The sequence below is a fragment of the Larimichthys crocea genome, chromosome VII, assembly GCF_000972845.2.
Source record: "Larimichthys crocea isolate SSNF chromosome VII, L_crocea_2.0, whole genome shotgun sequence".
In the NCBI taxonomy this organism is placed as follows: Eukaryota; Metazoa; Chordata; class Actinopteri; family Sciaenidae; genus Larimichthys; species Larimichthys crocea.
In genome coordinates, this window is record NC_040017.1 from 18,506,135 (window position 1) to 18,532,608 (window position 26,474).

The following is a 26,474-nucleotide window of genomic DNA, read 5'->3' on the forward strand; positions in this document are numbered from 1 at the left end:
AAAAATGGCTGCAGAATTTTGTGTTGATTGAAGTCTTTGTCTCAGTGTCAACAGCTGCACGTTTGCCGTGTTCAGACTTAACTGAACGCATTAACCATAAGGTGCATATCGCACAAATGTTTTGGCAAATGTACAATGTTAGTGTTGATTAGAAACTCAAACAGTCTTGTCATACTGTTTGAGTTTCTAATTCAGTGGCACCCAAACAAGCTTTAACAGGAAGTTAAAGTGCAGAGCAGCATCATTTGGGTTATGGTTTTACTTTTGCTTACTGTCCTTCGAATGTTTTCTCTCTCTCTTATTTTACATGCAAATCAACTCTGGCTGCTACCAGCTGATCTGAGATCAGTGCTTACCAATCTAGGGATTCTAAATGTTACCTTTACATGCACAGGAGTTGTCACCAAGGACTTTGGTTTGGTTCTGCAACACAGATTGTTTTTTTAATGCTGTAATTTTTTGGAAGTAGCTTATGAGTATATAGACAGTATATCCCATTTATAATCATGTGAAATGAAGTGTCACATTGACAGGTACAATTACACAGCTGAGCTACTTTGGAATTGTGATTATACACTGTGTTCCTAAGCAACTCTATGTGTAGTGACAGCCTGTGCTAAATCCTAGACTATAGGGTAGCTGTGAATTATTTTGAAGTTTCAGTGGATTAAAACCTTTGATGAGTTGGTGAAGTGTCCAGCAATAGTTTTGAGAATATGTTTTATAGAATCAGTGAAACAGTTTATTTTTAAAAAAAGAAGAAAATCCAGAGAAGAGACTGACTGCCTGGTCAGTCACCAGGTATGTCATGAAAATGAAAGACATGATTTGTAACCATAGATCAGTGGGTTTTTATTGGCTGTGGGTAACTTGGGTAGCGTGACAAAGTCAACAGCCTTGGATCAACAATGCTCAGGACTGTGGTGTTAACCTTGCATGGGTGTCTGAGATCCTGGAGGCGACAGCAAGTCTGTTATCTTGCTGATAGCAGCTAGTTCTTTCAGCCTTCAGCTCTCAGGTTCATCAGAAGTGGCTAGAAAAAACATTAGCTCATCATCAATTGTTTTAGCGTGTTGATGTTGCTGTTAACCGGTGCTTAAAGATGTTGTCCATGTTATTCTAGAGGAAACTGCCTGAGTTGAATCTGGGGTCTAGTTTGGACCCAATATATAAACACGAGCCAGGAAACCGGAGTTTATGAAACAGTTTACTAAATAGAAAGCAAAATTGTAGAATTTGTGAAGACAGGGTAACTGGAAGTTTGTAATGACAGGATACCCTGGGAGGTACAGGCAGTGGCAAAAATCCAAGAAGTGGAGAGGATAATGATACTGGGCTGGACGGAACAGATAAGAAAAGCAAGAGTTCAAAACACACACTTTAGCTCTAGCATTGGTTGCCACTTGGGAGAGTCAGGGAGACTAAACAAATCTGGTGGATATGGGATAGCTGAGCTGGTTCTTAAGTTCTGGTTGGATGATGAGATGATTAGTAACAGGTAAATTGGAAGGGGGGCAGGAACTGGAAGCCCCACCCAGCAGTGTGCAGAGACAAACAGGAGACAAAGGGGAAGTGAAAGAAACAGGAAAAACACTGAGAAAGGAAGAGGCTAAGCCAACTGAGCATGTTTTATACACAGTCATGTTTTAGTTCCTTTTAGTTGGTTGTGGTGGCTTGGTGGATGATGGGTATACACACTGTTCAGTAATGCTTTATTTTATAGGTCCTGCAATTCCTTAATAATTTCCAGGCTGTTCCTGGAAAAAAATGTGTAATAATTCGTAACGAATTATTGAAAAACAGAGATGCTGTTCTGTGATGGCACACATGAAATACCTGCTCTCTTAGAGCCAGGAAACGTTACAGTAGTAGCATTGTATAGTTTATAGTTGTTGATTTCCACAGGAATGCCCTGGAAAAAAGAGCTTGAAGACTCTCTGTGTTATGCTCCAATTAACTGAAAGTCCACCTTTAGAACACTGTAACCATTTCCCCCGCATCAGGACCAAATGAGAAATTCTTTCAAGAAACCTTCCTGATAAAAAAAATCAGTTTATTGTGATAATTATTGGGAATCTACATGACCTTGAAAATGAAGTGTCACCATTTGTATTGATTATTTTGCACACAAACTTAATTTGACTGTTGCCTGAAGCGTTTGGTTTTCAGAATCTGTAAAGGAGTTACATGGGTACAGGAAAAAAGCCACCAAACTACTGACATCGACCAAGTTCACGGTGCACATTTATTCTCACTCTTATTAATAACATCCATTAAATTATTGCAACAGTCTTGGCTTTACTCCTCTTTCTACAGTTTGTAAGTGATGCGATGTTTGGCATGACAGCATAATTAACTTAACCTTTGGCTCCCTCTCTCCATGGCAGATCCCTTCACTATTCTCCACCATCCTCCTCCTTCTGTCTGCTGCCTCTGCCAGTCTCTGCTTTGTCCTTCGGCTCTGTCACACACGTCCATCTCAGCCTTTTTTTAGGAGACACCAAATGACCGTCTTGATGTACCAGTCATTTATTGTTTTTATGCTTCTACCCTGTCTAACCTTCTCCCATTTTTTTGTTTTGTTTGTCTTAATCAATGACTTGTGACTCTTCATAATTGACTTACTGGGGAATGATATTTCAAAATCTGAATTCCAATGACAAATCCCATAACTGTGACACATCACTGTAGTCTATTACACCTCTGCCCACATTTAAATGATAATATATGATGTTTCCTCTCAGCACCCTGCTGCATCACTGCTAGAGCATGTATAAATCAAATATGTATTATTTCCCTTGAAATGTTTAATTGAAACAGCAGTAGTGTTATCACTAAGCCATTTGACCTGGTAAATATGTGCATTATCGGCCTAATATTAGATTTTATTATTTGCTTATAATTAATAATTAATCACCTTTATTCCTGAAACGCAACATGATTCGCCCCTCCTAATAACATGCCCGCCCGTGCAGGCAGGTCAGCTCTGATCAGAGTCCAATGGGAGGAGGGAGGAACAGAAAGAGCGCGTTTGGAGAGACGGGAAGCCGCTCAGTTGGTTTTTTGCGTGGTGCGCACCTCCCCTCTCCATAGCGCAGAGAGAGAGAGAGCCTCCTCTCTCTTTCACGGAGTCTGCCTCGCAATTCCTGTTCTCCGTGCCAGAGCCTGCAGCTGTCTCTGTTGCGTCCTCCTGCCGCTGTTGTGGGAAATCGTCGCCCCCTCCGTGACGAAGACTTGTTTGTCCCCCTTGAGGTGTCAGCGGCGCAAAACCCCGAAGGATATCGCAACTTTGAAAGAATTTCAAACAGTTTGGAGACTGAATGACAGACACCTGACAGCTCGTAAACGCCACATCCGCGTGTTGACTGAAATCTTTGCGACTGTGGACGGTATAGGAATGTGGAATACAAGTCTATCTCAGCGGTGAGTGTTATAACGCGTTTATCATTCCTGTGCGTGTGTATGTGTCACTCAAGTATTTGTTGGGAGTGCACGTAGGCGATCAGCAACAATTAAGTTTGGGGCTTGAATGTCGAGTCTGTGCGTAAGTGGTTTTGAAACCAAACGACTGCAGCATGCAGTAACAGATCACTGATGTGTTTAAGATGTTATTGTGTGTTAATAAAAATCAAATTTGAGCCTAAACATGATCATGTGTTAATCCCTCTCATGCAGTAAAAGGACCTGCCTCTGCCCCTGACACCATGACCACAGATCTGAACTTGACCTCCCTGCTGAATGTAACAGATCTCCACAATCAAACAAGAGGATGTTCCCTCACCAAGACAGGTTTCCAGTTCTACTACCTGCCCACTGTGTACATCATGGTGTTCATCACGGGGCTGGTGGGAAACAGCCTGGCCATTTGGATGTTTGTGTGCCACATGAGACCCTGGAGCAGCATCTCTGTCTACATGTTCAATCTGGCTCTGGCTGACTTTTGCTACGTCCTCTCGCTGCCCTTCCTCATCTTCTATTACTTTAACAAAACAGACTGGATATTCGGGGACTTGCTGTGCCGGCTGCAACGATTTATATTCCACGTCAATCTTTACGGGAGTATTCTGTTTCTGACGTGCATCAGTGTTCACAGATACACCGGGGTTGTGCACCCGCTCAAGTCTCTGGGCCGGCTGAAGAAGAAAAACGCAGTTATTACCAGTGCGTTGGTGTGGGTGGTGGTTGTTATAAGTATGTCCCCCATCCTTTATTATTCCAGGACGGGCTTGAAGCGTAATGCAACCACTTGTTATGACACCACCACTGTGGATGAGTTACAAGGTTACTTTATCTACAGCATGACTTTGACTGTGTTTGGCTTCTGCATCCCCTTTATTATCATATTTTGTTGCTATGGCATGATCGTCAAGGCGTTGATCTACAATGACATGAACAACGTGCCCCTGCGACAGAAATCCATCCACCTGGTCATCATTGTGCTTGCGGTCTTCGCCGTCTCCTACCTGCCTTTCCATGTGATGAAGAACCTCAACATGAGGGCCAGGCTGTACTTCCAGAGCCCTGACATGTGTGATTTTAATAACCGCGTCTACGCCACCTACCAGGTGACACGGGGGTTGGCCAGCCTCAACAGCTGCGTGGATCCTATTCTTTACTTCCTGGCTGGAGATACCTTCAGGAGGAAGCTGTCACGGGCCACTAAAAAACCCTCCAAGAAGGGAGAGAATTGCCTCCAGTCCAAGAGCGAGGAGACGGCCCTCAACAGTCTGGCTGAATATGTGGAGAATGGGGACCGGAGGCTGTGATAGGACACCCTGGTGATTCCTGTTAGTTTTAGAAACCATAATGGACTTTGTATTGAATGAATAAATGCACTGTTTGGACTGATGGCTGTGTGTAGAAGTGAATGGACGATGGATAATAGAACTGTAGGATAATTACTCTATATTTAACCCTGTGATAAACATCGCTCGCTTGCAACCTGTTGGTGTTGATAAGCTATTGTACTGTATTGTCCCGTACATGTATTGTACTCTAAACGTTAGAGCCGTCACTCTTCATTCTTATTGAGTAGTTAGTGTTGCTTACACTTTGGACAAAATCACCAGGCAAGCTACGGGAAATAGGTTTCTCCTACGAGCTACATTGTCCCGTTCATCAATTTGTCCTGGAAAAGTCGGACTGAGAATGGATAGCACCTTCTCCAGCCACCAAGCTGATGCTTAATCAATAGCTATTAAGCAGGTGAGAGCTTGTGGTTAAGGAAGTGTACCTGGGAAAGGCTTTTAGAGGAAAAAGTAAATGCACTGAACCTGAGATTGCTGCATGAATGTGCCGTGCAGACATTGTAATGCACTATGACCGGAGAGTCTCTGCTCAGAGGGATACCTATCGCTCCTCGTTTTTTCTCTCCATCTATTACTGACTGGGTGAGGAATGTGGTCGAGTTTTTCATGTTGACAGCTCCGAGGTTGTGATATGCGACGACTCTGTTACTGCAATCTTTTTCTCCTTGTTAACTTGTTGCGTACAGAAAAAAAAGAGAAGATAATTACAGTATTTTTGTGCATAATGGTAATACAATTTTTATTTGTTTTTTTGAGGTGAACTGTACAGTATGTTGTGACGTTCCGGATTAGTTTGTGTGACTGTTTTTGTTCAGGTCGGTATCACTTATCCGGACCTTTAGTGCATGAGTCCAGTATCAAATCAGTGAAACACTGACTAACCACCAGGTTCTAACTTCAACACAAGGAATAAATAGTAGGCTTTAAATAAGCAGAACACACACACACACACATACACACGCTTTGTGACTCAACATATTGAAGATTTTTTTGTATCAGATACCTCAAAGTAAATACTGCACTGTGTCCGTGTTTTGACAGATAATCATTTCTCTTTCATGGAGCTCTCTCTGTACATATTTTACCCTGGACTATGTAGATGTTTGATGTCTGTACTAATACCTTTGTAAATCTGTAATGTGGACAGATATTTGTCAAGAAAGGAAGTGAATCACCTGTACAGGATATTTGGGGCCACGTGTATCTTTGTCAATAAATTTTGATATTTAAAACATGCCAGACAATGTTACAAGACGATTCTTTTGACATGATGTCACCTTGTTTGTTTCTGCTGTCCGCGCTTTAAATGTGTGAACAAAACACTGTCAGTTTTGGAGACATTTGTGCGGAGCTCTGTCCTCTCGCCACCCTCTTCTTTTTTCTCCGTGCTGCTGTTGACTTTATTTTTTTCAACACAGCCAAGAGGAAGCGAAGGGGACGAGGGAGGAATAAAGAGTGGCACCTTTTTCTCCTGGCTTATCCTAAGACAGCTTTTGTATCCGTCACAATGGTGTGGGGTTATTGATGCAGACGGGGGTGTGAGGCTGTCGCCAGGACCCCGGGGCTGCACAGTGTGGTGGGCATAGGAAACTGACCAACCTTCTTCCTCCAAACAGCGGCCATCATTAGAAACGGCTTTTGATTTTCTGACTTTGAAGTGCAAACCGCATATTGGGCTCTGGCAAATGTGTACCTGTGTGTCTCTGTGCAATGGAGGCCTTTGGTGGCAGTTGTAGCCGTTTCTTCTGTTTGTTGGTTAATGGTTGTTGTTTAATTGTCAAAGAGAGACACTGGGACATGCACATTGACCAAATGAATACTAAATATGTATGTAAATCTGTGGAATATACTGTATATCCTCTTTGCTCTGCCTACGTGTGATTAGATAAAAGGAAGGTTAGCTTCAGCCGGCGCCAAATCTCAAGCCAACCTCAGTACTTTTGAGCCTGGGTGTCAAATCTTGACTTGCAGAAAGTTGGGATGCATGCCAGTATCTCCTCCCTCCCTTCTCAGCCACCTTTCACCTCTTTTCTCTCACATCCTCCTCGCTTTATTCTAGAATTAGAAAAAGGCTTTTCTTCGCTGCATTTTTACCACCTTCAAGGGAATACTGTTTGAATAAGTGTTGGGAAGAGACAGCTCGCTAACAGAAGGAGACAGAGGGAAGAGTCGAGTGTGAAGAGTAATGGCAGCTGAGGAGAACAAAGTTTGTGTGTGTGTCTGTGTGTGTGTGTGTGTGTGTGTGTGTGTGTGTGTTTTTTTTTTTTTTTTTGCAGAGGACACTGTTGGTGGCACGAGGAGGAGCTAAGAGCTTTGTTCTTAGAGATTTACAGTGGGGGCTGTACAACCACATCCATCACAGGGGCCACCGTTTGCTTGGACCAAAAAAAACTACCGCCAACTACACAAAAGAACAAACGTAATCAAAATGTCAGCGTGTGGTCCTTGGTGAGTATTCCGTGATGTAAACAATCATGGGACAGCGTGATCACTGTGATGTGGTTGTTTAGCAAAACTTAATGGAGCCATTGACACCATGTGGCAATAGATACTCCCATACATGCAAATTCCCACAACGCTGCTGCATTTCAGGGAATCATGCAAAAACCTGCACCCTTAGGAGACTTTATTCGCTGCTTTTAACCGTGACCGTCAATTTGCAATCCCCAGTACTCTGAAGAAAACATGCACTGTTTAGACTGTGCAGAGCCCTGAGGGACGTGCATTAGGGAAATGTAATGTTTGTACACAACAGGATACCATTTTCCAAAAGGTGCATGTTGTAGTTAGGTAAACATGTTAGAAAAAATATTTTGTTCGGTGTCTCTTGGGTATAACACACTGCTACTGCTACACTTTGATATTAACATGTGTTTACTTGCTCCAATCAGGCATCAATTTACCAACCAGTGCAAAATCAGAGCACTCAGGAGGCGTTATTGCACTTATATGGTAATGTCAGACTGCAATGACATGTTTTGGACTTCTTAGAATTCCAAAACATTTTTTCCATGAGCCACACTTAAACCCTCCACCCACAGTTTCACAAGAGAAGATCTGGATTTAAACCCAAACACTGCAGGTCATGTACACAAAATGCATGTGAAAGGATGCAAACACTTAATAATGTTGAAAAGTTTTGCAATATTTATAATTGGGTATGTTTATTTTTTTGTGGTGTTGTCATGTCAATACCTCTTCCACCACTGAGAGTAACATATGTAAAAAAGTACAAGATGATATATTTATATAGCACTTAAGTTATTTTTCAAATTTCAGTTGACCAGATAATGACCATCCATTCTGCTTTTTTTTATGTCTGAATCTACGGTGCCACTGTCCACAGCCAAGATTATATATATATATATGATATATAGACGATAATATATAGATATATATATATCCATGCAGCATGAATGATAGCCTTTCAAAAATACAAATGACCTGAGGTGTGGCTGCTTTCGACTGCACAAGCCATTTGAAATGAAAGTGTCTTCAGGATGATATGTTTACTGTCGCCTCTGGTGCTGGTATGCTTTGACCGCATGACAAAACTTCATGTTCATCATGTTGTCAGACATGTTGTACCTGTTCAGGTGTTAAAGCCAAGTATAGGCTTTGATCTAACACTTATGTGGACGAGTAAAAAGAAAATGAAAAGACCCTCTCCGTGCTCTGTGACTGTACAGACGGGGTAAGTATAACAATGAACAGGAACTGTCATTCTCAGCTCTATGAGTTGCTGTTGTATATTATATAATATGTCTGAGGATCATATGGGACTGGAAGAACAAGTAGGACATGGTGTATGACAGGCAGCAGGTGCTGTCATATTTTGGCTGTCATAAGGTTTATGATCAATATCTCTGCAGCCACTCCCATCTGGCCTCTTGTTGATTTTCTGCAGGCTCTTGGCGTTGTCATCGATCAGCTTGAACGACTGGCTTACTGGCTGACATCTACAAATCTACAATGATACGATCGAGCAGTTCAACCCAACCTCAGAGGAAGACATCTGAAAGTCTTTAAAGTGGTTCAGCTTGGTTGGTGTTGGACCAAAGATTCACCGTATTTTGGTTACATGCAGTATACTATATACTAAAGATAAAACTGATGCTGTTCCCCTTTAAAAGGTATCAGAAGATGCAATTTTGTAAACAGAGCCAGACACAGCTGGGTGACGAGAGCGTTGTCAGACAGAGCGCAGACGAGCTGGCCCGGCTGATAAGAGTTATGAGATAGGGAGTGTAGCTCTGAAATGAACTGAGGTTAAATGAAAGGGTGCCCGAAGCTTGGGAGGATAGGGAAGAGACAAGATAAGGCAAGGTGTGAGAACAAGGAGCTGAGAACTCTGGTGACACTAAATGTGCTGTAGGCATATAAAAAAGCCACAGGATAAAGAGAGAAGAAGCACAAAGGAGGAGTAGAGATAAAAAATAAAAGGGCACATGAAGGTGCTTGGTCTATATCTGTATAGCGACTATCCTGTCCTCCTGTAGTCACTCGTGCATGGGTATGGGAGACTGTTTTTGACACGCTCGGTGATGTTCCCATTTAATGATCCAAACAAGTTACAAAGTAAACATGATTATCCTGATGAAAAAATAATAATAATGTGACAAAACAAAGGTGAGTGAGCCAGCGAGCGAGCCAGCGGTAAAAACCGCATGACCTTCCACCTCATGAACCCCGGATTACCTGCACCCGTGCCTATAAAGAAAATGCTATACTGCCACCTGTGGAGACCTGACATAACCCATAAAAGACAGACAAATAAACAGATGTGGCTCCTACAATCTGTATGTTATATATAGGTGAACTATTCAAAGCCTTTACTTAAGTAAAAGTACTGATACCACACTGTATAAATACTCAATTCAAAGTAAATGTCCTAGGAATATGGCGGAAATGGAATATAATACACACAACTATGTGTACTATTTTTACTGTATAATCACCGGAAAACAAGATTTCTTATGTTACATTAGAATGAACCAGGTCCTTCTCCACGGTGTCCACCATGTTGAGCCGCTGTCTTTGTACAGTAGCTGAAAACCCAAAATACTTAGCACTGACTCTAGATAGGGCATTTCGTAATTTCATGGCCACTGTAGTTCACGTCCTCCACACTAGAAAGGACAGGGTGAGGTGAAAGGGTTGCAGTCAGCACACACTGCTCTTTTAAGTAAAGGTTTTTTCACTATATATGATATTTTTGGATTCATGCTACTGCTGCATTAATGTATATGTTGCATTTTCCTGCTGTAGACGTTATAGGATGTGCTCATTTTAACAACTTTGTATACTGTTGGGTATTTTAGTCTACAGCAATGCATCATTTTCTATAAGGTAATCATATGTTATCTATCGCCGCTAGAGAGCTACACATCAACTTTTCATTAAGAAAAACAGTGTGCTAGAGAGCTACACATCAACTTTTCATTAAGAAAAACAGTGTTTTCAGCCTTGTGGCAATCCATTTTCCAATCCAAGGGAAGGTTTATCTTAAGAAGTGGGATCATTTTCTCAACCCATAAAGAATTAATCCTTCAATCGTTTGAGTCGACGTATGAAGCTGCTGAAAATGGAAATACACAAGTAAAAGTAAAAATTGTACTTAAGCACAATACTTGAGTAAATGTACTAACAGTTACAGTTACATTCCACAACTGCATACTGAAGGTTGAAGGAAGAAGAAGTAAAGGTGCAAACAAACCCTTCCATAATGCTGAAAGTTAGGCCGGTCACATCAAACACTGCACAGGCTTCTGCATGTTTCACTGCTCCGACCTTCAATTCACCGCCTCTCTATTGTCTAATATCCGGAACTCTTTTCTCTACACCTGAAAGAGGAGAATATGTTCATTCGTATGTCAAAGTACACACTGAGAGACCAAGGGCTGTTCATCATGAAGACAAAGAGAAAATAGTTTAAATAGTTTAAGGACTTTTAATACATTTCAACCAAAAAAAGTAATGGCTGACAAAAAGTATGAAATGATCCTTATTCTTAAGCTCTGCCTGCAGTTTGCCTGCAAGTTGTGAAACTACCTTTGAGGGGCGATGAGCTATGCAGTCCGCTGAGAGTCCAATGCTTTTATTAGCTGGCAACCCGTCAGTCTGCCCGCTGCCCAGCTGCAGGGTAGATGATAAATCTCTTAAGAGCAAAGTTTATGTACGAGCAGATTACATCCAGTGCTTCACATTCACGGTGTGTCAGTGAGTGTGGGGCTACAGAGAGTGGGAATATGCTTTTGTATAAAAGCAAAAGGAAACAAGAGCCTTGCAACAAGCAGTGTGTAGGCATATCTATATATACAGCAGGTGAATAATGGAAATATCGAACAAACGTAACAATGTATGCTATCTAAGTAAGGAGAGGGGTCATATTTCGCCTTCGCAGGTTCTCTCCTCCTCAACACTTTTGGTTTCCTGTCTTGCAGGTCCGGAACTGTGTGTGGTGGGTAAATCATGAGCCTCTGTTTCTGTCAGGGATTAAGAGAACAGCCTGTACAGACTCTGTGCCACCACCTCCATAAAGATTCATTTTTTGTTTAGAAGTGACTTGAATGGTGTTCGTGAAACCACTCTTTATTTCTTTACTGTTACTGTTTGTTCAGCAGAGTTTATTGTTAGGTGCACTTGAAGGAAATGACTAGAAGTCTAGGAAGAGACTGTCTGCCATATGCATTTGCCAAAAGACTCAAGTTTGGCACAAAATAGTGTGTTTGTGTAAGATTTAATCATTCAAAAAAGCTATTCTCTGCTTTTAGCCTGGGTTTTATAAACACTGACACCATGAATCCAGATTTCCAGTCATATTTTCTAGATTTTTTTAAGGCGATTTAAACATCGCCTTAAAGCCTCACAGCTCTTATTTAAATGTCATCATATGATACAAACAGTCAAATAAAGGTCACCACTTCCCATCATTTGTAATTTGTGTGTAATTGCAATGTGTAACATCCTCCTCCTCAGGTCATTAAACCCCCAGATGTCCAGAAACAATACTGAGGACATGTGTTTTTAATGGTTGCTCCACTCCTAAAGATAAAGATGTATAGCTTGATCCGATGTGCACAAATGCAGATTTCTATAAGGAAATATGAGTGAATTTGGTCCTATTATACCAACAACAGGCAGTTTAAGATGACTGTGGAGTGAGTAAGAGGCAAAAGGCCATTTAAAGCCGAATCTACACAGAAATATACAGTAAGTGTTGTTTTTGTTTGTTGTATTGTCTCACATGAACAGCTGTGCTGCCACAAACACGCCCAAACATGCTGAAATTCTCTCTTATATAAAGAACTGACTGAGTGTTTTCAACATGTGCGAGGGTTTTATTCAAAAATGTATTTGATGCATATTTTTGTGCAGGCATGTAGTTTAGTTCTATGTAATAATTCACAGTTTTGAGATACACGCCCTTTACTTGAGTATTTCTTTGATTTTGATAACTTTAGTTACTGCTTAGAAACTCAGATTATTAATACAAAACAGAAATCAACTAAAACACTGTGACAATAAGCTCAACATTAGCGATGCTCACACATTAATGCATAAATTATAATCCTGTGATATTGACCCTAATACTAATACTAAAGTAAATTTACTAGTATTAAAGTATGTTTACACTGCTGTATTGCTACAATTACTTCTAAGTACTTCCTCCACCTCTGCTGATTTGGCATAATAGCAACGTGCTGGACTGGACGGAGGGTCAGAATCCACAGCTGCATTCGAAATTACATTGAATAATGAATGTGTTTCCTGATCCTCTCTAGTCACAGTGTCTTGGGAAACATGTGGAATGGCAACAACTTGGATTTTATCATTTTTGATAAGAATTTAAAAAAATAATTTCCTGTTGAGCATATTTTTAGTTTTTGTGTCAATGACTTATCTACACCAATAAGCCCAAATTTGTTACATCCTGAGCAGCGTCTGGTAAAACAAATAAACGAAATCTAAAACGCTTGCATCACTCAGAATTTTATTGCAAGCTTATTTCATACATAACAAAACTGATTAAAGACTCAAAATACTAGTGAAGGGCTTAAACAACCATTACAATCTAATTAACAACTGCAGCTTTGAAAACTCACTTGAAAAAGCAGCGATAGTAAATCTCTTTTGGAGCTGACACACGCTGCTAATTGGCATTTAACTTTGCCTTTGAAATTGTGATTTAGCCACTTCAAAGTTAATCACTTCAAAGTTCCTTTTAATTCCGTGCCTCCATTATTGTTTCACTTTTCTCCTCTCCACTCTCCATACTCTGAGTGTATACGTAGGCCTACACTCGAGCAGCAGTCTAACAGTGTTCTTGCACGCTGTCACCTCATGTGTTGCACTTCCTATTTTGGCATGTAAGTGTTAATGATCCACCACGGATAGAGCCTCCTGCAGGAAGTGTGTTTTCCCAGCTTGTTAGACAGAGATACATCTCGCATGCTTGTCAGGTGACTCTCTGGTGTTCAGCTGTTTTATTACTGCAGCACTGTTGATTTTGGTGTGTTTAAAGTGTGGAATGTACCAAGGGAAGGTCTTGTAATTTCATGTTTCCTGATACCAAAATTAAGAAGGTTAGAAAACAGTATGAAATATGATATAAAACAAAGGTTATTCCCATTTTTTAAAATCCAACATCAGATTTGCTTACATTTCTTCTTGCATTGTTGCACTCTTCTCTGGACTATACTTTCTTTCCTGAATACTACTGACACAAACACACAGAAATACATTTACAAATAGTAACAAATCCACACACTGCGTATGCACGCACACATTATCCATTAGCAGAAAGAGATGAGTGCATTCTCTTCTCAAGAAAATAGCTGACAAAACACTTTGCCCTCTGCTGCACTAACGCCCACACACATCTAGAGAGTTAATCAAAGGAAGACACAAAATCAGCCTGACAAAATGTATATGAGTTGTATTTTTACATCCAAGACCTACTTTGAGTTACCAATTTCACCTGTGACCTCTCCCTTTCGACCATAAATTCACCTCCCGTTCCCCAACCTCCTCCAGTGATTAGTCGCTCTCTCTCCAGACGCCTCCCCTTCCTATTTCTCCTTTCCTCTTCTCTCTTCCCCTCCAGCCTCGTTGTTTAGATTCTATTATCCTGTGCTGCTTGGCTGCTTCACCCTATTAATCCCAGCAGCTCAATGTGTGTGTGTGTGTGTGTGTGTGCGTGTTTATAGATGTCTATGAGGGATATAAGCGGTGCCAGTGTGAGAGTGCATTGGCTATACCGAATAGCTGCGAATGATTAATAGTCTGGGTTAGGCGAGGGGAAAAATGGCAACACACACAGACACATGCACCAACACACCTACAGACACACGCGCAGGTGTCCTGCTAATATCTCGCCTGGAGGGGGTTTGTCCGTCTCGACAAAGACAGACTCCAGAGCAAGGTTGTGTCTGTCTCAGTGAGCTGTGTCAGACAGAGAAGTGAAATGGGGATGCAGTTAAAATAAAGTGGAAGTGTTGCGTATTAAAAGGAGGTATGGATCGTTAAAGAGGAATATCCTGTAAGCGTGAAACTACTCTTTCTGACCATCAACAGCTTGACAGCTTAAAATGAAACTTCTTCACGCTTACTAAACAAGTTTTTTCTTTTTTTTTGTTCAGTCGGTAAAACATTTGTTCCCTCTGTCTGGGGTTCCCCTCTGGGCTAAAACATGTGTATGTGTGTGCTTGTTTGTGCTCGTGTGTAAGCCGATCCACTTGTCCTGGATTCCCTGCTAAACTTAACCAAGTGCGGTCATGATTGAGTGGTCATCAGCGTAGTTCACTGAGTATGTCTTGGCTGCTACTCTTTTTTGGCCTGAGTACCTGTTGCTTCAGCCTGCTGATCTCATATAAACCTAATGATCAGATTAATATTGATCCAGCTGGGGTCAGCCATGTGTGGCTGCACTGTGAGTCACAGAGTCTAGACTCCAAAGTTTTATAGGCTGAAAGAAGGTTTAAGGTCATGATCGCATAATGCAGCTACGGTATAAAAAAATACAATGTTGCACCTCCGTCCTCCTCTAGTCTATGGTGCAGACTGGTGTTTCTACAAATAGCTCTTCAAGATGGATTCATTAGTAGCCTGGGTGGGAAAACTAACCTTTCAATATGATTACCACATGACCAACCTTTGCATCTCTTTAATCACTTATCTTGTGTTTCCAATATAATAAATCACTAAGTGCAGGTGTTGTAACTGACTTGCGTTTTCTTTCATGATTGAAAAGAATCACGCTATATGGAATTTGAATTTCACTCAAAATACGAGGTCCTGGTGACTTGTTGAGACATTTGAAGTTACTTGCAGGGACGAGTCAAAATGTCTGCTGTGAAACTGTCATATGACTGCGAAACTATGTAAGCTCTTTGATAAATTATATCAATGCTGAAGTTATTAGTGCAGTAAGGCCACTAACTTTGTTCTTTCATTTAGATAGTAACAGTATTATTTTCACACAGTCTTCGTGATGACAGGTCTGGGGTAAAAGCCTTAAAAAGGTTAAAGGTCATGGAAAACTGGTGGTAATTGGACCCTAAATTGAGATTATGTTGTCGAACTGTTATTTCCAAGGTCATACATCATTTTGAAGCAAACGTGAATGAGTTTTAGTTTTAGTTTTATAACTTATATCAACAAATCAATTTCAAGTTGAAGATTTTCCTGCTGAGATGAGAAAGTTTGATACCACCAGAAAACTGTTAATGTAGCTTTGCATAAAAATTAGAAACAGGGGGAACCAGCCTAATGTCCTAATGCCGCAGTGACAACACATTTCCAGAATGTCTAGGCGTCCAGCCAATTTATAGTCCATCACATAATCTTACCACAATCCACTGCAACAACCATTTTTACACTTCCATACTACTGCTGATTAAATAAACAAGATATAACGAGGTAATTAGAGAGCTTTAGAAGCAGCTTCCTTCTACGTAACGTCTTTATGCTATGAAAATTAAATGTAGTTTCATATACAGTTTTCAATTTCTTTGGCTAAATAAATAACCACAAGTGTTTGTATGAACAGACACTCAACACATACATATTGTCTTAGCACACACACATCTTAAATGTCATCCAGGCACTTCCTGCAATGGCAGTAATCGAATATAAGGTGAGAAGTCAGTCACTTTATTTGTGTCTATTCGAGGCCTTCCATAAAACCCCAGTGGACCAGAGAGCCTTTCCAATTCCAATTCCTATTTAGCACAGACTGAGTGAGTGTGTGGAGTGGGTTAGCGTATGAGTGCACACACACACACGCACACACACACACACACACACACACACACACACACTGCTCCTATTTTAATGGATGAACTGCTCCCATTGTGTTAGCAGCAGTCAGCAGTAATTACATTGCTGCTGGGATTCTGTCGTTCCTCTCCGACCACAACACTGAACCTCAGGTATCACGTCCCCACAGAACGGCATCTGGTTATGACAAGACTATTCACATCAGCCTCTCGAGGAAACCTTCAAGCTCCAAACCGTGATAAAAAATTTAAAAAACACACACACTCACTTACAGCCTTTTCCTTCTATTATGAACTTCCCCCATCAGCTTCAGTGAGGAAGTGAGAATGTCAACCTCATCTCTGTGATGATGATGGTTACTGTGGCTGTCAACCCTGAACTTTAACCCCCAGCAGTCAGCTGTACTGAACTGGATAGAACTGTATGTATTATTAATGATGGCCAAATTCTGCACATGAAAGGCTGACATTGTGGGCTGGATGAAAGACTCTGTGTCTCATCTCTCTCTCTCGCTCTCTCTCTCTCTATCTCTGTCACCCTGTTCCTTTCTATTTATTGCTTCTTCTTTCTGATTTCTGCTCTCGGTCTGGTCTTACGTCATTTATTCTCTTGCTCTCTCTCTTTTTTTTTAAATTCATTTAGCAAAAGGTTCGGTTGAAAAGTTGTATGTCACAATTCAATGACCCTATCAGTTTCTCTCCAGACTGTTCGGGCTTTGTTGGTGAATGTATAATGGTGTTTGACACAAGACAACAGGCTTTTGTCTTCATTCTCTCTGCACTTTGAACAATGCTGAATTCTCATTGAGCAAAATGTCGACAGCTGGTGTTGGTGCATTATAATTGTGTCTCTCCTTCAGAATTGTGAAGCTATGTCACATATTTATCCATGTCATATAATGAGAAACACGATAAAATCGGTGTTTACTTACTCATGTGAACTTGATACTACACTATATATTCACTGTGGGTAATTCTATATATTCAGTGTAAAATGACACACACATTTCATGGCACTCTCACCTGAGTGTGGAGTCTCTTGCTCACCTGGGCTGTGAATGTCAGTGCGCTCACATGGTTGGGTGTAGGTCTGCTGCCCTCCACTGGATAAAACACCACACTGCAGAAAATAGGAAGAACTTCCCAGAAGCATTTTTGCTTAGTTGTCAGTTCAAGAGTAATGTCACTCTCTATGTTTCATTTCAGTAGCATTTTATAGTCTGGAGGAGGTACAAAACTTTCAGTATTTCACAATAAAATTCAAAGATTGGACACTTTTAGGAGGTACAGGTTGGGAAACACTGCTCTGTTCTGCAATACCCTTGTGAAATATTTGACCTAATATCTCCTCTTTTTTATCACTTTTTTTTCATATGCACATAATAATATTTTAAAAGATCAGCGAGAGAAGTTTGCTCAAACTCCATTTCATGTTTTATACAGTATGTATGTTATATGGGATAAGCATTAGCACAATTATTTTAAAATGCCAAAAACGCATTCACAAACAAAGTAAAGAAATGATTGTAATTATTGTGCACAGTTTTGTAACCATACATATTTATGTTTTGGGTTAATTTAATAATTTAATAAATTCCAGAAAGGTCTAAACATGCTTGCATACCTTGCCATATGGTTGAAAAGCTTTGGAAAACAAAGCCATGATTCAAAGTCATGAAGTATCAACCTGATAAAATAATGCTGAGTGTGTGTTTGTTTAACTTTTAAAGAGGGCGTATGTCTCTGACACATCATTAGGCTATGATGAACTGTTACCCCATTCCTTTTTGTGGTCACCGACGCTGTTGAATTGAGCTTATGTTATACGGGAAGCAAATTGCACAACCTTGGTCGCCTGGTCATATATTAATGATTAATCTAAAAATATCATACAGCAGTCATAGTTGGTTAGACAACAATGCTGACTGATAGGAGGAACTGTGGAGATCAACTTTTGTAAGAGGGATAGATAAAAAATGAGGAAGTGATTCAGACATAGCCTTCATTTTAGTACGCATAATGAGTAACACTTGCAAAACCTGATGTATAATACATCGCTGCTGCGTTCTAGCCACAATTGTAGCTTCATAGATGTGAGCTGTAATCACAAAATGGCTTTGGAAAGTATTTTATTTACACTGTGCTCCAACACTATTGAAATGATGAATGAGCATCTCCCACCATCTGAATAATTCATAAATCAAAACACGTTGCCACAGAGGATGAGTGGAAATACAAATAATGAAAATCGAGCAATTAATTCAAGGTCAGGAGGCTATGAAACCAGGTAATAATATTTTGCCACAACTACTTTACCTTTTGAAATTACAGCCTGGAACTTGTTGTTTGAAAGGCCTCTGAGTCCCTGTGGGATGCAAACATTGGAAGGGACTTATCTCTGCCATTAATTAGCTCGGTGGTCTCAGACATTTTAATTAGTCTACTGTCACTCTCACAGGACAAGGAGCGAGGATTAAAGACCCGTCGCTGTACATCTCCTTCTGTTGTTGTAGATGTTCACTTTTTACCGAATGGATCGCACAGGAGCCATCCTCTGGCTATTTCAGGCTATTTCAATTAGAGCATGCTGGGGATGATATGAGATGAGAGTGGTATTAGGTGTGGAGCAATGAGCCCAGGCCCCTTGGTAGACATTATAAGGATCCTTAACAAGGAAAGAACTTGTAGAAGAAGATCTGTGGATTAAGAAAGTTTTAGCAATGGAAGCAAAGCAGACTACTGTGAAGTTAAAGCAGTCATAAAGAAAAAGAGACTTTTAAACATTAACCCTATGTTCTCTATGTTCTATTTCTCCTCGCCTTAAAGTTGCAGTATTCAATATTCTCACATAAAAAATGGCTCAAATGATTATATGTATGTATAATAGGTGATGCTAGATAGCTCCCAAAAAGATCTCTGTACTCAACCTGCCCCACACCAAACGCCAGACAGATGGAGGGAACACAGCATAGTGCAGCATTTAGCAGCTAAAAAGCAGAAATATATGAAATAAGTAATAATTCCTCCTCTCCATACTGACTGTAAGGTGTAAAAGATCTTAAGTTCAGACAACGCTGATATAATGAAGCAGATATCTTCCAAAGTAATAATCCGAAAGTTACATTATAGTCTGAAAGTCTGCTTCACTACACACACATTGCTGGGACAGTGGCACAAATAGCAACCCGAGTGGATGTTACACTCAAAAAACGAAAATCTGAATCTATTCTCATACTTTCTCGACTTGGAAGCAGTTTTTAATAAAATAAAGAGTGATTTCTATATAGCATTAAATATGTTCCAGGTTGTTTCTTTGTTCACGTGACTCGTATGTGTGTGTGTGTCTGTGACACAGAGTACATGGCAGACGAGTCACAGTGAAGCCCTGAGCAACATGACAACCGTGTGAAAGGCCACACATCGCCTCTTTGTTAGTTTGTTGTCAAGAGGGGTTTGGCATACCGTTAATTGATAAAGTGTGTCCATGTCTATCTAATTATCAATGATGTGTGAAACTAAGCTCTGCCCCTTTCTGACAGGATGGCCTAGTTTTATATTCAGTCTCACAGACGTGACAATCTACATCACAAGGCTTAAGGGTCACATTACCCACATTCCCCCCATGGGGCAGAGCACTGTTTGTGCATATAGACGTTGACTTGTTGTTTCTTAATGGGATTTGGGGAGGGGCTGGCTGCAGGCCACTTTTGAAAGCCCACATGACGGAACAATCCACATGTTTGATCCATACTGTCACCTCAAACCAAACCTGTGACAAAATCCTCTGAATGAGTATTGTGTGTTTTGCGTCTGCTTCCATCTGTTCCATCTGTGTGACGACTTATTCTTTAAGCTTCAACGATCACAGAGATAGACTCACAGATTTACTTCTCCATTCACTGGTCTAACCGCATTGCATGGGTGTGTGTGTGTGTGTGTGTGTGTTGTATCGCTGTTGGTGATTTGTGGATGAATTAAAACTCTATTGATCCAGCAGAGTTTTCCCAGCCATCCCTGGAGGTGATGAGGTCACGGCTGTGGTTTTAATCATCACTGCGCTGCTCTGACAGGGATTGATTGGAAACAGCAGTTATTTCACAATTTGCAAGAGGATGTGATGATGATCTTATACACGCCCACACGTGCACTCAATCAGAGAAATGTGATGACTTAAATAATTGACTTTATTAGAAGATCATCGCATGGTTCGGATTAAAGATTACACCACAAGCCATTAATTGTGTATAGAGATTCAGAACATGAACATGAAAGAACAAAGGTTTGTTTCCTGGTGGGTCTGGCTCAGATATTGATCTGACTGACTAAAGAAGAACAAGGAAATTAAGATGAATGCGATACTTCATGCGTCTAGAAAACAACATGAACGCAAGAGTGTTTGAATATGTTATAGAAAAACCCCATACTGTGTCACATGCTTCACAAAATTGCTGATGTACTGTGAGTCACTTCCCCTTTACTGTTCTTGTTATGTCACTGAGGTTTGCTGAGTTTCGCTTTTGAAACATTGCATTTACATTTAAACACTTAAATGTGTCAGTATAACCATATGTACAAGTTGATTACCATGTATACACTTTTTGTGTAAAAATTCAGCTTGATTTATTAGTATACTTGTAAATATTGATGTGATGAACCCAGAGTTTAAGACTCAGGAAGGAAAACCACAGTGTTTGGGGGATTAAGCAATAAAATGATTGCTTAGATTGCAGCAGATGGCATTTTCCAGTAAGTTATGTGAGAATGAGTCAAGCAGTAGTAAGCCTAAAGGATCAGTGGATGTCGAAACTAAGGTGTGGCAGGTCTGCGTGGGTAAGTGAGGGCAGCAGCCGCGGGCTGACTGTGCGATAACAGCCGCACTGCACCTTTAACTAAACACGGAGAGCATGACGTGGGACGCAGGCTGCGTGCGCTGTGTGGGCAGGAAGCGCAAAGAGCCCACGACGTCAAGCCAGCCAGAGTTAGCAGGGGACATACCGGAAATCAAATACCTCGCTTTCAGTAGTCGTAAGATAATTGTATTGGAGTAATAATTAGCGACAAGAATACAGAAAAAAAAATAAATAAATAAACTGCTTCTTTTAATAAGTAATGAAACCGGACTGGTTTGACTTTACAGGAAACATTTAGGCCACTGCTCTGACGTCATAAATGTTATTATACTCTTGGGTAAACACCATATCCATTGTGCAAAATGAAGAAACTCTAAACCTTCTTATTCTTGTTTTATTAATGAATTCAATATATTTTTATTTCATCCTTTAAAAAGCTAAACAACAAGTATAACAAAAAAATGAGCCTAAATATTTAGCTCATCTCCTACTTTTTAAAATCATATTTAAGTTTAAATTACCTTTCGCTGCTCTGTTTATGCCTGTATTTTATTTATTTGCCTCTATTTTATTTGTTTTTGTGTTTTTTTTGTTTAATAATTCCCCTAACTGTTGTTTGCACTCAACAATGTACTATTTTTTTCACTCCGTATTGCTGATATTATTATTATTATTGTCCTATTTGAGAGTTTGTATTCGTATTTTGGTATTTTTCTAAAAATAAATAAATAAATAAATAAATAAATAAATAAATAAATAAATAAATAAATAAATATAGGCCGCTGCTCTTATTTTGAAGGCTGCCACCGGAAGTAGTACGTTTCCATAACGGTTGCCTTGACTCCGCCAAAGAGAGCAACGGGCGCACGGTGGCTACTTGAACGAAAACGGGGGAAGCTCGCTCAAGAACCGGCTGGGCTGTCGTCGGGAACTCAACATGCCTCAATACAAATGCTGAGCGTGGGTCCGAGACGACCGTATTCACCCCCTGAAAGGCGATAAGTTGACGGGCCACGCCCCGCATCCAACGACCACAAAACTGCCGGCGGAGGCGCAACGGTGAACGGTTTGAAACCCAGCAGGGCGGCTAGCGGGCTCACGGCGGAGAGGAAGCAGGAGTGTCGGCTGTTTTTTTGGGGGGGGAACCATGAGAGAGTACAAAGTAGTGGTACTCGGGTCCGGAGGGGTCGGTAAATCCGCACTAACCGTCCAGTTCGTGACGGGATCCTTCATAGAGAAATACGACCCCACGATAGAGGATTTCTACAGGAAGGAGATCGAGGTGGACTCCTCTCCGTCGGTCCTGGAGATCCTGGACACGGCGGGGACCGAGCAGTTCGCCTCCATGCGAGACCTGTACATCAAAAACGGCCAGGGTTTCATACTCGTCTACAGCCTGGTGAACCAGCAGAGCTTCCAGGATATCAAACCCATGAGGGATCAGATCATTCGGGTGAAACGGTACGAGAGGGTGCCGATGATTCTGGTTGGAAACAAAGTGGACCTGGAGGGGGAACGGGAGGTCTCGTCCGGGGAGGGGAAGGCACTGGCGGACGACTGGAACTGCCCGTTCATGGAAACTTCAGCCAAAAATAAAACCTCGGTGGACGAACTGTTTGCAGAGATAGTCCGACAGATGAACTATGCCTCAACACCAAATGGCGACGACCAGTGCTGTTCGTCCTGTGTCATTCTTTAAGGAGAAAAAAAAGAACAAAAGTTTTATTCTTTGCTCGGTTTTAAGTTTGCAATGGTAAGTTGAAGCACCACACAAGGGAAATGTAAAGCTGACACACTTTTACACTTGTCATAAACATGGTGTTGAAATCCTTTCTTAGCACATGTCCTTATTAAGTATAGTGGTGATCAGCAAAATAACACATGTCTGTGTATGTCTGACCTTATTTTTTTTTTAATATTTTTTAAAGTTTATCCTTTAGTTCTGCTTCATTTAGAGTTTTACAGTACAGCACTTGTAAGTCTATTGTTTTGCTAAGCAGATTGGGGAAGTGTCTGACTCATTTGGAGAACCGGAGGGACAGGCTGGTGATGAGCTTTACAAAGTTTAGTGGTTCAATCTGTACACCTACAGTCTGGAGTTATTAAACCCAAAAGAAAAAAGGTATTTTTCTGAATTAGGTTAACAGGAGTCGGGGGGATTCCAATGTTCTTGTATGGCCTACATTCAGGGATCATGCAAGTTATTTTTTTTGTTTTGTTTTGTTGTTGTTGTTGTTGAGCCCAGCCCAAACTGAGCCTCAAAAAGAACAGTGTGTGTTGGGACTTGATGTTGTTTTTCTGTTTGTCAGAAGTTGTTACACTTCATCCATGACTCATGTTTTTTTTTTCTTCCTTTTTTTTTCTCTGTTTGTTTGTGGCAGTGTGTTGCAGCGAGTGTGTACTGTTGAGCTCTTCTTCGTGTCTCACCCCCGGCCTTGGAGGAAAATACAGGGAGGAATGCTGCAGGGGGACGAGAGGAGGAGGAGGAGGAGGAGGAGGGGAGCAACAGAGACAGAGGGAGGGGTCCACTCTTCAGGAATTCTGCTGGGTTGGAGTATCTTTGCTGAACGATCAGTGTGTCCACCACTGATGTCGGATCCAGAGTTACAGCAACCCCCCCCTACCCCCTACCCCACCCCTCAACCGTTCCAATTGTACTCACAACTGGAACTAAAACCCCGAATGGAAAAGATATGGAGGGCAACACTTAGAGACACTCTTAAATGGATATTTCTGTATAAGAAGAAGACAGAGAGATATAGTATATTTTGTTAAATAACTGCACAGTCATGGGTGGGTAAAGATTTGGGTGATATCTCTGCCTAACCCATTTTGGAGCGACGCTCCACAACACTCCAAATCCCTTTTTTCTTTTTTTTTTCCAAAGTCAAAAGAAATTGACACCACTTTTCTGCTGGTGGAGTAAACGTGATGAGTGCCACTTTTTTTCTCTTCTTCTTCTTCTTCTTCTTCTTCTTCTTGTTCTTCATCTCCTCTTCAGTGTGTGAGAGAGGACCTTAACTGAAGTGACATGTGGACGGTGACCTGATCGCCCTTGTGTCGAGTGCCTTTCCAAAACAAATCAGCTGTTCAGATTTAGTGCCAACCTACATGTATCACCAAAAGAACCCTTCAACACGGCAATCCACGGTTTAGTGAACTGTTCTTCTGGATAATCTCGTAGGGGCGGAGGCTGGAAAAAAAAGAAAAGAAAAAGAAAACAAACTACAATAGGCATTTTGTTAATGGAATGGCGGTTTTCTGTATGTTTTACGTTGGCCTTTTTGAAGTCTAAGGTGTTCATTTTGTAATGTCTGCTTAATCTGGCCAAAACCTATATCTTGAAAATGCACAGGTACTGGAATCCCCTAGACGTGATAACAACACCAAACGCTTAACCTTCCAGACCACTTAAGTCAAATTATGTTTGTTCTCTTTATTTTGTTGTTTTTAACAGGAAATGTGATGATGTACCGTTGACAAATCTAACCTGATTGTAAGTTTAATTTTCAGATCAGCCTTTTAACAGTGGGCTGTCTGTTTAAAAAAAACAAAAAAAAACAAACAAAAACAAAAAACAAGACTTTTAATACAAATGGCATTTTTAAAAAAAGAAACCAGGCTGTGTTCTCTCTTTGTTGACATCTGCTTATTTCAGAGTTTGTCTAGAGTCCATACAAAGTTTATCATTGCTTAAACACCAGCTTAGTATGTCTGAATACACACACACACACACACACACACACGCGCGCACACACACAAAAAAAAATGGATTACTACAAATACCCACAGTCATACAATAGTTCAAAAAGTGAATGTTCAGTTGTGTGCAGTAACATGGCTTCCCCCAAAACCCAAACTTACACACTGTGTTTGAGGATTCAGAACAGAAAGATACAGTGTGTTTGTTGGTTTTATGTTGGCAGATATACTGGTCACCTGAATGGAAACTCCATCGCACGGTGTGTTTACATGAAAGCCATTTTGCTGTTGCCCCAAAAATCTAGTTTTATTTTTCTATCGCTGCCTAGCCGTGCTTTATTTTATTTTATATTTATTTATTTGGTTTTATCGAAACACAAAACCTTCCATGTGGTTAACTCTGAGACCGCCGTCGTGTGACGATGCATGTGCTGAAAGAAAACAGACCATGGTGTAAACGCGCTATGACCGATTTGAAAAAGAGACGAGTAACTCACCTCTGTCGGTCTGTGAGGGCGTTTATTGCGTGACACTGTTAACCCATGCATGCGACGTCCCCGAAGGGCAGAAATACGTGTAAAGATGAGTACCTGATGAGATTTCATGAGGCGCAGCCATCTTTACCATCAACATGCGGTCAAGATGAAAGCCCCTCTATCTACCTCATCTTCCTCGCATGAATTTATAGACAAGACTATGCAGCTCCTGAGAAATGTCTCTTTTAACTGTGTGGGTGTAGTAGTGTTTCAGCCCCAGAGCTTCAGCCTGGTTGCAGTGTGGGTGGATGTAGTGGTGTGATGCGGAGAGGCCGGTTATGACTGAGCAGGCCTCGTTTTGCTTCTGTTTACCTACAGGGATTACCTTGCCCTGGCTGGCTGGTGGACCGCAGTATGGCTTTGGGGGGTGGTAAATAGAGTAAACAAACACAAGACAGCTTCACACAGACTCCAGTCTTTCTGAGTAGATATGTGTTGGTCTTGAAGCTGTGTGTTCTGTTATGGTATGTACTGTATGTGTCTTGTGAGGGTGAACATATGTGTCTGCCTGTCACTGCCCTGCACAGGCTCAGACCACTTTGTGGGACTGTGTAGACCTGGGTATCTGTGTCTGCTAGCCAGTGTAAGCAATGGTATCATATGTATTCTTTGGCTTTTGCCTGCACCATGTGACTGTGGGGCACGGGGAGGTCGAGGTACGGGGTTGTGCGAGGGGCGCAATTTAGTGTGAACGTTGCATCCAACAGGTGCGGTCGAACTGTGGACGTTAGAGCCGAGTGGGTGATAATCAGTAATGTGATATTTATGCAAATCTTTTTTATGTTTATAGAAGTTAGAAATGAGAATTTGAAACAGTGCGTGTTATCTAAATGAGTAAAACCACAAAGCGCACACGCACTCGGTGTATTTTCTCCCTCTCTGAACCCGAACAGACCGTTTTACGACTTAATATTCGGTTTCAATCTTCCGCAATCTTCCGTGACTGTTGACAGCAGGTCTCAGATCTTCCTTACATCCACCGCAAGCCGTGGCGAGTTCGCAACAGCGCTATCTATGCAAAGTCCAGGCTAATATTATGTTTCCTCCAAGGCCTCGATACAGATTGTGTGATTAGACGGGAGCAGAACCGAAGCTGAACTCTGCCTTTTAAAATAATATAGTTGAACTGGTGGTGGATGAGAGGGAGTGGTTATCACTGCTATGCCCCAGATACTGTAAATGTACACTCCCCCCTCATCTTTGACTGCTGCACAGCTTCAGTCTCTTGCTGTGGTATAAACATCTGATAGCAGAAGAATTTGCCCTTTGGAGAGAAAGGGGCCTGTCGAGTTCCTGTAT

General features: G+C 41.1%; 2 protein-coding genes across 2 annotated transcripts; both read left to right on the forward strand.

Annotated features, from left to right (window-relative positions):
- The first annotated feature begins 3,028 nt into the window (after positions 1-3,028).
- On the forward strand, positions 3,029-6,047 carry p2ry1 (purinergic receptor P2Y1). Its single transcript, XM_010741769.3, has 2 exons — positions 3,029-3,423; positions 3,676-6,047. The coding sequence occupies exon 2, from the start codon at positions 3,705-3,707 to the stop codon at positions 4,764-4,766; it is 1,062 nt and encodes a 353-aa protein (XP_010740071.2). The 5' UTR covers positions 3,029-3,423; positions 3,676-3,704; the 3' UTR covers positions 4,767-6,047.
- A 15,709-nt stretch (positions 6,048-21,756) lies between these two features.
- Positions 21,757-24,554, forward strand: LOC104927646 (ras-related protein Rap-2b). The gene is made up of 2 exons (XM_010741768.3): positions 21,757-22,690; positions 23,319-24,554. The coding sequence occupies exon 1, from the start codon at positions 22,085-22,087 to the stop codon at positions 22,634-22,636; it is 552 nt and encodes a 183-aa protein (XP_010740070.2). The 5' UTR covers positions 21,757-22,084; the 3' UTR covers positions 22,637-22,690; positions 23,319-24,554.
- The last annotated feature ends 1,920 nt before the right edge of the window (positions 24,555-26,474 follow it).